The sequence below is a fragment of the Canis lupus genome, chromosome 13, assembly GCF_003254725.2.
Source record: "Canis lupus dingo isolate Sandy chromosome 13, ASM325472v2, whole genome shotgun sequence".
In the NCBI taxonomy this organism is placed as follows: domain Eukaryota; kingdom Metazoa; phylum Chordata; class Mammalia; order Carnivora; family Canidae; genus Canis; species Canis lupus.
Window position 1 is genome coordinate 12,663,754 of NC_064255.1, and position 13,398 is coordinate 12,677,151.

Consider the following 13,398-nt stretch of genomic DNA (forward strand, 5'->3'; position numbering starts at 1 on the left):
CTTTAGCTTGGGTTGTGATCCTGAGGTCCTGGGATGGAGTCCCACATCGGGGTCCCTGCTTGGAGCCTGCTTCTCCCTCTGCCTGTGTCTCTGCCTCTCTCTGTGTGTCTCTCATGAGTAAATAAATAAAATCTTAAAAAAAAAAAATTAAAGGGCAGCCCGGGTAGCTCAGCAGTTTAGCGCCGCCTTCAGCCCAGGGTGTGATCCTGGAGACCCAGGATCGAGTCCCACATCGGCCTCCCTGCATGGAGCCTGCTTCTCCCTCTGCCTGTGTCTCTGCCTCTCCCTCTCTCTCGGTCTCTCATGAAAAAATAAATAAAATCTAAAAAAAAATTTTTAAAAAAAGTACTGAGCTCATCGTAATTTGAAAAGTGATATGCCAAGGTTGGATAATCTGACACATCAATAGATAACAGAGCACATCACTGTTCTCATTTGACCTTTGTCAGTTTCTGTTTTCCTCTCCCTCTTCACCACCATTGTTTGAATTGCTTTTGGCTGTAAAGGAACATGCTATAGCTAGCTCTATCATAAACTACTCTATATATTGAAAAGAAAAGAAAACAAGACAAAATAACACATAATTCAGGTGTGCTCTCAGCTTAGAACATGGCTCTAACTGATAGACCATGATTTTCTACTATTTTTTTTAAAGATTTATGTATGTATGTATGAATGTATTTATTTACTCATGATAGAGAAAGAGAGAGGCAGAGACACAGGAGGAAGGAGAAGCAGGCTCCATGCCAGGAGCCCGACGCAGGAATCCATCCTGGGACTCCAGGATCGCGCCCTGGGCCAAAGGCAGGTGCCAAACCGCTGAGCCACCCAGGGATCCCAGATTTTCTATTATTGACCATAAACAATTTCATTAACAACTAGCATCTGATCTGATAATCCTTTGACCTCATTGGAACAACTACTCCAATTTTCTAAAAAAACCTAGTCTAGAAATAAAGCATACTGCCTTGAACCTTTCCAGAACCGTCTTGCACAGGCAAAATCCTCTAACAAGCCTTACCCAATGCCCTCGTACTGGGATGCCACAGGGTCCCTCATGGTGTGCTGTCTCACTCATTACAGGGAGCAAACAAACCCAATTTTGTTTAACTGAAAGGTGTGTTCCTGACAGACTTTGATTCAGGGGACTGACAATAATACATTGTCCAAAATAGATACAATAACTTATAAATGGATATACACATGGTGCCAAATGTCAAAATAGAGTAAGCGATTTTGGCATGATTTTAGTCATCACTAAATAGTCACTTAAGTTGGGACCTGGGTTGAGTGTCTGCCTTTGGCTCAGGGCATGATCCCGGAGTCCTGGGATAGAGTTCTGCATCGGGGTCCCTGCATGGAGCCTGCTTCTCCCTCTGCCTGTGTCTCTGCCTCTCTCTTACATAAATAAAATCTTAAAAAAAAAAAAAATAGTCGCTTAAGTAATAGTAAGTGGCATTTATCTTTTCTACATAACAGTTTCACCAGTTTGTTTTTTTTTTTAGTGTCTTTATCACATTTCATATATATATATAATTGTAGGATGTCCCTATCCCCATGCTTTCTAGGTATCAAACAATGAAACACAGATAGAGTTCAATGCTCTATCTACTGATATATGAAAGGAGGTCAGGTCTTTAGGTTGTGTGAGGCAAAGGGGTCACACAGTTCAAAGCAATGGTGATTTATGTTTTATATAAAATGTGTCCTTGTATCTGCAGCTGTCTCTTTTAGGATGAGACTTTGTGGAGTTAAATATACTTTCCCTAAATACAGCATTTATTGTAAAGGTAACCTTAAACTTAAAAGATGACCTAAAAGACATTATCAGCCTTTTAAACATATTTCTTAAAAATAATCTGAAAGTCAATATATAATCAACTAATTTCTTCACAGAAGATGTGCCATTGGGTAAACATTGTAAAACAAAGGGTAATATAAATTAAATCATATTATGCTCACTAAGAAAATCTTCTGTATATAAATTGAGGTTCTCTAATATTCTAATATTAGAAAAAGTACTGCCCTGGATAATAGATTTCAACGTGAGAATGATACCTTCTGTCTTAAATGAGTAAATATATATTCTGTCTATATTATAGTCTCCTAGTTGTTTTTAGTTGCCATAAGTCAGACCCCAAATAAAAATTATCTTCTTTTCACACAGTGACCTTAGCACATTTTAGAAACCAGAAGGAACATACTAAGTTGCATTACACCTATGTATTGTGAGCTTGTAGGTCACAAAGAAGAGAACCCCTACAAAGTTTAAGGTTCTAAGTTTTAATTACAAGGGGTATGTTCTAGAAAATGAGGTAACTTATCATCTCACTAAAAATTAAAATCACTTTTGTTAAGTTTTTAAGGAAAAATTAGATTTACAGGGCATTAAATATAATCTGTATGTTAGACAATACCAGCTTAGGACATTGCCTGGCATTCAGTAACAACTCTCTATATTTTAGCTATGATTATTGCCTTGTTGTCATTATTTAAAAAGAGTTCATTCTATGGAGTCAGATAGACCTATTTTGAATTCCAGACAACTCTTCTATTTATTAGTTCTCTAGTTTTATGTAGGTTAATTTTTTTTCTTTCAGTTCTTTCATCATTAAAATGGGGATAATAGTACTCATTTTGCAGAGCTATTACAAAAAATAGCAATAATTCATGAAAAGTAGCTAGCAGAGTACCCAGCATATTAAGTTTTCAATCACTGTTCTAGTGACTAATATGGAAAGTCAGTGTCTGCAAAACAGTGCAGTTAAAACAGGTTTTGTGTAATTTACTTTTAGGAAGTCATTGATTAGGACTGAATATTGGTATTATTTATTACAAGCCAAATCCAACCAGACTCTATGGCAGATATCAAGAAAATTTAGTTCTTACTTTACAAAATTACAATTCCAGCAATACAGAGAGAGACAAAACATTTCCTCAGATAAAAAAGAAGTATAATATCTGAGAAAAAGTGCCTCAACATTTACACCTGTCCTATTTTTTCATTGCACAGAACTTTCATTTTTCAAAGCTTTTTATGAATGTTATTTTTGATCATGAAAGGCTTTATGAAGGTGATGTTTTATAAAAGACAGATGGCTGGCTGGATCTCATAAAGGAAGTTAGGTTAGGAGAAAAGAAACACATTTTTTTTTCTCTTTTCAAATATATTAAAAATACATTAATAAATAAAGCCTAAATGATCAGTGTGACCTTTAAGAAAGTTTGTGAAAAGACTGATCTGTCAAATTTATAAAGTAAATGCACAAGTCCTAAGAAAACCACTTCTGACTTACAGTAGAGCATAACACAAGGACCTAGTAAATCAGTAACAGAATTTAAAGAAAACTGAGCTGGAGAGTAAACCATTCTAAGCTTAGATATACTTAATCAGCTTAACATAAGTGTTAAATAGTGCATTACCGCCCTGGTTTACTTACTGAAAATACCAAACAACTTGATCAATATTTTTACCATTATGAGAGCTCATTTTGGCACTAAGCCATAGCTACTGAATATGGATTCAGGTGGTAAATATTAATTGTATTTAATTAGTTAAATATAATATGTAAATTATAAATATTAATTATATTAATACTAATTTGAATGCAGTCATCTTTTTTGTCTGTTTCTGTGAAGGGAAATAGGCATGCATCCACATGATCATAAAATAATCTCTTTAAAAGTTGTAAGTAATACAGCTCAAATCAACTCAAACACATTTTTAAAAAATGATTTTGAACTCACACCTCTCACTGTAAGACTAAAATATAAGTAACCAATCAGACAGTAAGAAGAATATAAAACAGTTAAGAAGCACAAATGTGATCTATATCCTCAAAAAGTGCTCCCTATTATTAAACCCACAAGACTTATAATAAGACAATACACCATACTGTGATAAGTTCTCAAAAGTTTGGTAAGAGAAAGTACAATCATAGAGAAGATGGTTGTGATCTCTATGACTCTGAATTGTCAAGAAATGGAGGAAATGGGACTTAAGGGGAGAAAAAAGAACTGAAGATGTGTAAGGTATCATTTAAGAACAGAGGTTCTGGAAGCAGAGAACCATTCTGACTAGAGTCAGAGTAAGGGCTGGGAAGTAAGATTCACTGAACTGGATTATAGGGTAGCTTTATATTTGATTTAATGTAGGCATCCCGATCTTAAAAAGGAGAATCAGAATGAAAGCAGTACTTTAGGAAAATTATCCTACTAAGGCTGGCAGAATGTAAGGCACCTGTCAATTTTTAACTTGAGCTCTAGCTATATCTTCAAATTTCAAGGTTATTTTAAGGTTTAGGTAAAATTCCCAGGGATATCGATTCAAATGTTAGGCTTTTCTAGGCTCTGGCAATTGCGTCTTTTAATGGAATGTAAAGTATGAACATAAATAAAGAAAAGTCCTCTATTAGAAAACCTAAAATGAGAGATGAGACATGGTAAGGAAAGGAAAAATTTACTAAACATCTACACTGCCTGGTACTATGGTAACTGTATAATATCCACTGCCTACAGTTCTCTGCAATGTAATATGGATAATAATAATAACAACAGCACTTACTTGGGTTGAGCTCTACAAAACTGCCAATATTCAGCATTTTTTGACCAATTATTTAATATGGTTCAACTTAATATATTACTGTAATTGGAGTAATTTCTCTATAGTCTCATCAAGCCTATCAGCAATTCCATCATGCTGTTTTACGACTGAAGAAAGTGGAAGCAAAAGAGTAACTTGTCGAAGGTCAATGGGAAAACAAAATACTAAGTAAGTATTTTATCTTCTTTCCTTAATTCTATTGTATTACACATGACTCAAAAATCATTACAAAAATCAAGTGAAACATTTTGGAATGAAAATATATGTATACACATTGACATAATGTCTATGTAAATCCACTATTTTGTGGGTGACATGCTGTTATCCTTATATTTTCTATATGAAGACACACACACACACACACACACACACACACACACACACATCTTTTTCTTTGGCAATATTTCTCCTTTAAAATGTCTCCAAAGTTTTATAAGAACTTTATACTCTCTGTAAGGTTATTTTATGGATATTTAGAGTTCATCAATGAATGGTCCTTTCTTTATTACTTGTTCAGGTAGTACACAAAATAATAACAATTTATTCAGGGATCATGAAGAGAAAAAATGTACAATAGAGTTCAGCAACAAATTCATCTTTTGATTTTCACTATTATTTAATGTATTGGTTCCTGGGTTATGATTATCTAAGATAATTATAAGAAAGTTATAGTGTAGATTTAGATTGTATCTACATCCTGTCAGCATAAACAACCAAGTCAGTAAAAAAAAAAAAAAAAAAAAAGACAAATGAGTTAAGATAAACAACCTGAATAAAAATTATCTCAATGAATGCCTCCCTTTCTAATTGGCTCTGCCACAGTGTACATGCAGCTCTGATAGCTGTGGGAAACTAAAGAAACACAAATTGATAAGTGCTGAGATTAAGCAAACAAATATTTTCTATCTATTCTCTATTTCTAGATCCAGTGTGCTTTAAATTTCTAAACATCTTTAAGTATAACCATACTTGGCTTAATATGTTTTTCACAGAATATGAGTTTTGAGTATTAAAGTTTTTCTTACTTTGTATTAAAAAAGATAAAAATATTTTTATTTAAAAAGCATCTTTCTGGGACACCTGGGTGGCTCAGCAGTTGAGTGTCTGCCTTTAGCTCAGGGCATGGTCCCAAAGTTCTGGGATCGAGTCTGCATCGGGCTCCCTGCATGGAGCCTGCTTTTCTCTCTGCCTATGTCTCTGCCTCTCTCTCTCTGTGTGTCTCTCATGAATAAATAAATAAAATCTTTAAAAATAAAAATCTTTCTTTTTTTAATTCAATTAGCCAACATACAGTACATCATTAGTTTCAGATGTAGAGTTCAGTTATTCATCAGTTGCGTAGAACACCCAGTGCTCATCACATCACATGCCCTCCTTAACATCCATCACTCTGTTACCCCATTTCTCCACTTACTTCCCCTCCAGCAACCCTCAGTTTGTTTCCTATAGTTAAGAGTCTTATACGGTTTGTCTCTCTCTGATTTCTTTCCATTCAGTTTTCCCTCCCTTCCCCTATGATCCTCTGCACTATTATTTATATTCCACATATGAGTGAAAACATGATAACTGTCTTTCTTGGCTAAGTTGTATATTAATGTAATGGGACAAAGCACATGTTCATCTTGCAAATTTTCATATAACTTCTGTGAATTTAATATAGCAGCTTACTGATTCTGTGAAATATACATGGAATTGGTCTCACAAGGTCATATAAGGCAGGATGTGTTTTATGGAACTATGATGGTTATAACAGAGAAAGGATCTATCATTTGGAATAAACATTTTCTTATTTATAATGGAATACAATCAGTTTGAGATAAAGGGAGATTTTTTTTAAAAAGCTCTGTGAGCCATCTAAATGTTCTTTCAAAAGGTTAATGTTATGAAGAGAGGACCCAGAATAATTCTATAAAAAGAATTAAAATTGAAACTCCTCATAAATTATTTCACAGGTAAAAGCTATGAACCTAATGATCTGGAATAGTCACTTAAAAGTGTAAGATTCTAGAATAGATACAGTTTTGAAATGAATGAGTAATATAATCCAAAGTTTAAAGATATTGGATGCTATTTTTAGAAAGACTCACAGCAGGTTGAATAGATTAAACATTTTGTATTGAAAAATCTATTGATGTCTCAAAATTACATGCAATAAAATATGAACAGCTGGTTCTCTTTTATTGGTTTCCACACAAAAATGATTATTTTCCACTGAATAATTACTGACTGATTTATTTCCTATTTCTACTTGCTCACATTTTAATGTCCCTAAACACTTCAAAGAGGTCATTCTTTGCAAGTAAATGTGTTTGAAATGATTTTTAAAAAGTGTCAAATTTTAATACCTTTTCAATCATTGGTTAAATATATATTACACTCAATTATTCCAGGACAATTTTAAATTGAAATAGTGCCAAATAAAATAGAAACTCTTAGATAATACCAACCGTGGTAACTGAGCACAAAAAAGCCACTTGTTGTGAAATCACTGTGAAATTTGATTAGAATCTGATTTGAAGTGCTATAGACCGATTCCAAAGCTGTATTGCCACTGAACTGCCCGATCTGAGGTGAGTTTTGGTCTGGTCCATCCCTATTAGAGAGAGACAGAGCAGGGAGGGGAGAAAGAGAGATTGAGATTGTTTAGTTTGTTTGTTTGTTTGTTTGTTTTAGAGAGTTTTGCACAAGTTTTGAAGAAAGTATTATAGATGCAATGATAAAGAGGCAATAGATGAAATAACCAATGATTAGAGCCAAATTATACTAGCAAATTTTATGTCTCTTTAGGTAATAATATATCTAAAAATGTAAAGTATTTTAATACATCACATATTTACCTAAATGAGAGGCACCTATATTAGTTGTAATTAATTCATCATCCCTGGTGTTTTGACCACAACTCATATTGTCCCAAATACCTGAGTTTTGGCTTCCTTTTATTTTCTTCAAAACAATCTTGAGAATCATAGACTGTTACACTTAGAAGGAATCTTAGAACTCATCCAGTGGTTCAGGTAACCAAGTGTCAATAATTAACCTAGAGATTTTCTTTATAATATGTTTTTAAGTAAATGTGTTTCATTAACAGGATAATTTAATGCAAATATAATATTTTACAACAAATCATATGACAGAAATTCAATCATATTAAATAATTATGATTTAAACACAGGCTTTTAAATTTCACTGGCTTTATAGAGAACTTGCTTATCTTAAAGCTACTCTGGCACTAATTTCTGATTTTGCACATTAATTTAATAATACATTTAAAATCTCTTTTTCACCCACAAAAGCTTTTGTTCTGTTTAGCTACTTCATGGGCAAATAAGTCAAAACCTATTTCTCTTGTTTGTCTCATTCTACAAAATACAAACTGTCACCCTCAGTTATTCAGTATATTTATTATATCAAATATCAGATGGTAATTTGTACAGAGGATTGTGATATATTTTCATTCCTACCTTGTTTCACTGTTATATACAGTTGAATCAATCAATAACAATGGTCCTGGCTTACCATACAGTAATGAAATCATAGATTGGCTCTGTTTGAAGGACAGTAAAATTGATGTAGATTCCATTCCCAGGGGGTACTCTCACAAGCCAAAAACAGTCTTGGAAGTTAGGATATTCATCAGGATACCCAGGAGAATAAATGGTACCATTCATTGCAGTTATATTTCCTCCACAAAGAGCTACAGAAATGATATAGAAAAATGTTAAAATGACAATAAACTCATCACAGAGAAAAAGGCAAACATTTCATATCTCTTAAGCAGGCTAAATTACATCTGTGTTATGCTCTTATATCAGTTAAGGTATATAAAATTAGGTCGGCAATCATGAACAATATATAGTCTGCTTTAATTTGTTTTTCAATATGAGGCATGCTACAGTTATTATTTACTACTCCCAGATTAATAAATTAGATTTTCTTCTGTTTTTTCAAGTATTTATCAATACATACACTGTTTAACTTTCACCTTATATCATGTATACATATAAAACCCTACAAAAGGTTCAAGTGCTTTTTAATTAAAAGGGTTTTAGAGAAAGTAAGTCCAAATTCAGTAGCAATAACTTCATAAGTGACTTATATAAGAATGACTATTAAACACAAGCCCCATGCACCCACCCAGACACACACAAAGGAGAAGCAGTAAAGTGTTAATCAACTGCAGTCTCACTTCCAATGGAGGTTAGAACTGCTGCCAATAATGCTAAAATCAGTTATTAATTTTGGAGCCTTAAGGATTTTGATCTGAGTACTAACTATAATTCTCAACTGAAAGAAAGATTGTATATTTAGCATGCTATTTGAAGAGGAAGACAAAAAAAGAGTGCCAAGACAAGAATTATTAAACACAGAAGATTATCAGCTAAAACATAGCTTCGAGTTAAGAGCATACCTTCACACCTTGGAAGTGGATGATTCCAATTACGACTCACACCATGAAGGCAAGTGAGAGCTGAATTTCCAATTAGTGTGTATCCAGGGAAACATTCAAATGAAATGGTTTGACCCACAGTAAAATCATTGCCAATTACAAAACCATTTCGAAACGGGCGTGGATCAGGACAGCTTTGCAATTGATAGGCTGGAAAGGGAAAAAGAAAGACATTTTTTCTTTCTGAATATCAGAAGACCACAGATGGGTACTATTTGCAACTTGCCAAATAGAAGAAGTGCTGCTTGTCGTTGATTATAAATAGTAATGCAGGTTTATAATAAGTGATGTCAATGGCAATATGATATGAATTTCTTCTCATGTCTATAATTTTCATATATAAAATGTTAGTACAATTCATAAAAATACATTGTTTCTTATTCAATCTATCTAAATTATACATTTTAATGAAACTGTAAACTACTTTTACAGCCGCAATTTCAATCCAACATATTCTGATTCCCTTACATAGAATACAGTTGCTTCCAAGTTACATTGCATGTATGCAGAATAAAATAAGCATATGTGAAAGCCTAATTCTGAGCCTTTTAAATTTTTTTTTACTATTTTTTCTCTAAAAGAAACTATAATATCCCTCTGTTATCTTTCTCCAAATAAGTTATTTAACAAATATAAAGTATTGGGAAACAAATTTCCTTCTAATATAAATTTTGTACTTCAGTTATCATGATATTTTTGGCATAGTAATATAACTGCATGTTTAGTTTCTCATATTCCTCTTGTTCTACATTTTGTGTGAAATCAAAGCTCCTGGTTTCTCACTGTGTACTAAAGCCTTTATCCATTGCCTTTCATATAGTAGATGCTTAATGAACATTGCTGAATAAATTTTGAAGCTATAAACAGTATATATACACATTCATATACACATACCAATATTATTAATATTTGGGACTTTGTTTTCAAGAATTACAAAATTGCATTATCATTAATAAAATTTTAATTACCAGCAATAAGAGGCTATTTTGCTACTGACCATTAAATTCTAAATTCCCCAAATCAAAAAATTGCATTTGCAGTTGAATCAGAAACCCTAAATTGTTTTTTAAAATATAACTAATTTATAAGCGAGATATTTCAGTATTAATCAACAATCCTTTTAAGATATTAAGGGCTTTTTTCTTAGTCTGTGTTTTTCATTTGAGTAAGTATTCCACACATATAGAAATATCAAAACCAAAGGTGTTATTCCAATTTAATACAAATGTATATCATTTGATAATCAGGAGTTAGAATGTTATTCTATTAAACAAACCTTTTCAAATTTTCATTCACACTTAAAAGATATTTTTCAGTTTTATTGAGATATAATTGACATACAGTCTGCATGAGTTTAAAGTCTACAACACAATGATTTGAGTTCTATATATTGTGGTTAGATAATATTGAATAGAATAGACTCAGACAAATGTATGATCCTGCAATAACTTTTATAACATTTTACCCTCCTATGCTTTAATTTATTTTTACTTTTTTAAAGATTTTATTATTTATTTATTTATTTATTTACTTATTTATTCATGAAAGACAGAGAGAGAGAGAAAGGCAGAGATACAGGCAGAGGGAGAAGCAGGTTCCATGAAGGGAGCCCGATGTGGGACTCGATCCCGGGACCCCAGGATCACGACCCGGGCCAAAGGCAGGTGCTAAACCACTGAGCCACCCAGGGATCCCCTGTTTTTTAGTTTAATCAGGAAATATAGGAAGTAGATTTTAAATTTTCAGGAAAGGGGTACCTAGGTGGCTCAGTGGTTGAGCATCTACTTTTGTTTCAGGGCGTGATCCCAGGGTCCTAGAATTGAGTCTCACATCAGGTTCCCTGCAGGGAGCCTGCTTTTCCCTCTGCCTATGTCTCTGCCTTTCTTTCTGTGTCTCTCATGAATAAATAAATACAATCTTTAAAAAAAAATAAAAGAAAAAGAGTCTGTTTCTTATTTTTAAAAAAATCTTCAGGAAAAAGTCTTCACCCTATATCAAATACAATACAGGACTTAACTGATTACCAGTAAAAATATTAATTTTGGAAGCAAGTTTTCCAGTAGAAGAACACACTTAATTGTATAATATGCATTTTTTCCAAATTCAGAAAGTTCTTAAAATCTAATCGCAAAATCATCCAAAAGTAACACTGCTTCTTCAAATCTGTATGAATTAACCTATTTTCAAAAATGCCATTAGCTCAATGATATAAATGCATAAAAAAGAGATATCATATCAATAACAGTAAAAATTCTGTAGCTTTATGCTTTTATTATATAAACAATGCATCTTTTTTAAGGGCACGTTGACTGAACAATGTAGTTAGCAAAGTTTAAATTCTAGTTATACATCATTCAAATAAGAGCATTATTTTAGGAGGCAGAAGGAAAAAAAAAGGAAGAAGAAGAAAAAAAAAAAAAAGATGAAGCCTGGTTTAAGGTAAATAGCAAGGTGCTTGGCAGAGGCCCTGAACACCTGCTAGAGAAGGACTACAAATATAGCTCCAAGTCTTCTAGCAGCAAATAAGAAACTTAATCAGTTGCCCAATTGTTTTGAAATAATTAAATTCCTTGGGGATGTGGTTAATTCTGTACTGAGAGGTGGCAGAAATTATTTCCATTTTATGCAAAGGATGATATGTGATATTGTGCTCTTAAGTTATGTATGCAAGCATAATGCAAATTATAATTATTTTAGACATATGTGGTTGGAAGTTATGATGTCTATTTTAACTACTCTCAAATTTCTTTTTGGGTATATGCTTTTATTCAGCAAACATTTAATGTGCTCTTACTGTTCTAGCACTTGAGATATATCGACAAACAAGACAAAGATGCCTGCTCTTGTGGAGCTCACATCAAAAGTATCACATACTCATAAAATCCTTTAATGATTATGGCTGAAATGTAATTAAATGTTGTTATTTCAATTAAAAATTGCAGTCATTGGACCTACATTGTATACAGTTTATACATTGTATGAAATATCATAACTTTAAATGTTTGATTTTAAGTCAGACTTTTAAAATCTGAAATAATATAATCATAAAAATACTTACAATGCACTAAATATTTACTAATGATATACATCATGGCATATATTTTACATTAATTGCACCCTATAAAGTTCAAAACAATTAATCTGGGAGGTGCTATTACTACTTCATCATGCAAATATAGAAATGGAGTGGAGCTCTAGTCTATTTTAAATTGAATGTGGAGGGTCAACATTGAGGCTGAGTCCAAACTCTATTCAAAAGGGATAAAAATTGGGGATCCCTGGGTGGTTCAGCAGTTTAGCGCCTGCCTTTGGCCCAGGGCATGATACTGGAGTCCTGGGATCAAGTTCCACATCAAGCTCCCTGCGTGGAGCTTGCTTCTCCCTCTGCCTCTGTCTCTGCCTCTCTCTCTCTCTCTGTGTCTCTTATGAATAGATAAATAAAAATCTTTAAAAAAAAGGATAAAAATCTTGCTCAGTGCTATGCAGTAGTTTTATACTGAAATACAACTAATATAATATGATTGTCAAAGTATTTATATTATATTCTCATGAGAATAGAATGGAATGAAGGAATGGCATATTATGCTATCATTGTACAGTGAAAGAAAATAGTTTTACCCAGAATATATGAGTACTGTCAAATATCTTTCAATATACTTATTTTAATATAAGAGCAAAGATAAATCTTTGATATCCGTTTGCTCTGCCTACCTGCCTTGCCTTGTCTTTCTTAATTTAATTGTGTATTAATACTAATTCAATTCATCTTTCATGGTTAGAATTTTCCAAGGCCTCCGAAAGACAACATTTCCCCAATATAGCTGCCTAAAATTGCATTATTAAAAAAATAAAATCTTCCCCACTGAGGCTTGCCATGGTTTGGGCTCCTTTCTCTTTCTCAAACACAATGCAAAAAATACTTAGAGTTAGTTAGATTGCTAAGCGCTGATTTGGAGTTAAATAAGCTTCCACTTCTCATTATTCCTCTCACCTTGGTACACAATGTGGAACCCTTGTTTGTTTTGTGAATAGTCACTGTGAAAATACAAACTGGTTTCATGGGTTGTACTAAATAGAGAAGATGGTATTTGAGGACCACTAAGTCGGCCAATAACAGTACTAGTTTCTGAGGATCCACTTCTTACTTCCAAATAATCATGTATCGTTTCTGTAGAAAAATTGACAAACTGGAGATGTACACCTAAGAAAGAAAAGCAAACACTACTTTATTGTTTTATCTGATTAAATATGCACACACACACATACATACACACATATACACATTCATATTAAAGTAATTATACATGTTTCCATTTAGGTGAAGAGGCATACCTGGGCCTTGGGCTTG

General features: G+C 33.0%; 1 protein-coding gene across 1 annotated transcript in view; it reads right to left on the reverse strand.

Moving 5' to 3' along the window:
• CSMD3 (CUB and Sushi multiple domains 3) overlaps positions 1–13,398 on the reverse strand; it is a 1,170,241-nt gene that overhangs the window by 97,640 nt on the left and 1,059,203 nt on the right. The window contains exons 42-45 of the mRNA XM_049093360.1: positions 13,042–13,251; positions 9,012–9,200; positions 8,120–8,297; positions 7,051–7,196 (exon numbers count right to left, since the gene is read on the reverse strand). Of these exons, the coding sequence (XP_048949317.1) occupies positions 7,051–7,196; positions 8,120–8,297; positions 9,012–9,200; positions 13,042–13,251 (723 nt within the window). The remainder of the gene's footprint in view (positions 1–7,050; positions 7,197–8,119; positions 8,298–9,011; positions 9,201–13,041; positions 13,252–13,398) is intronic.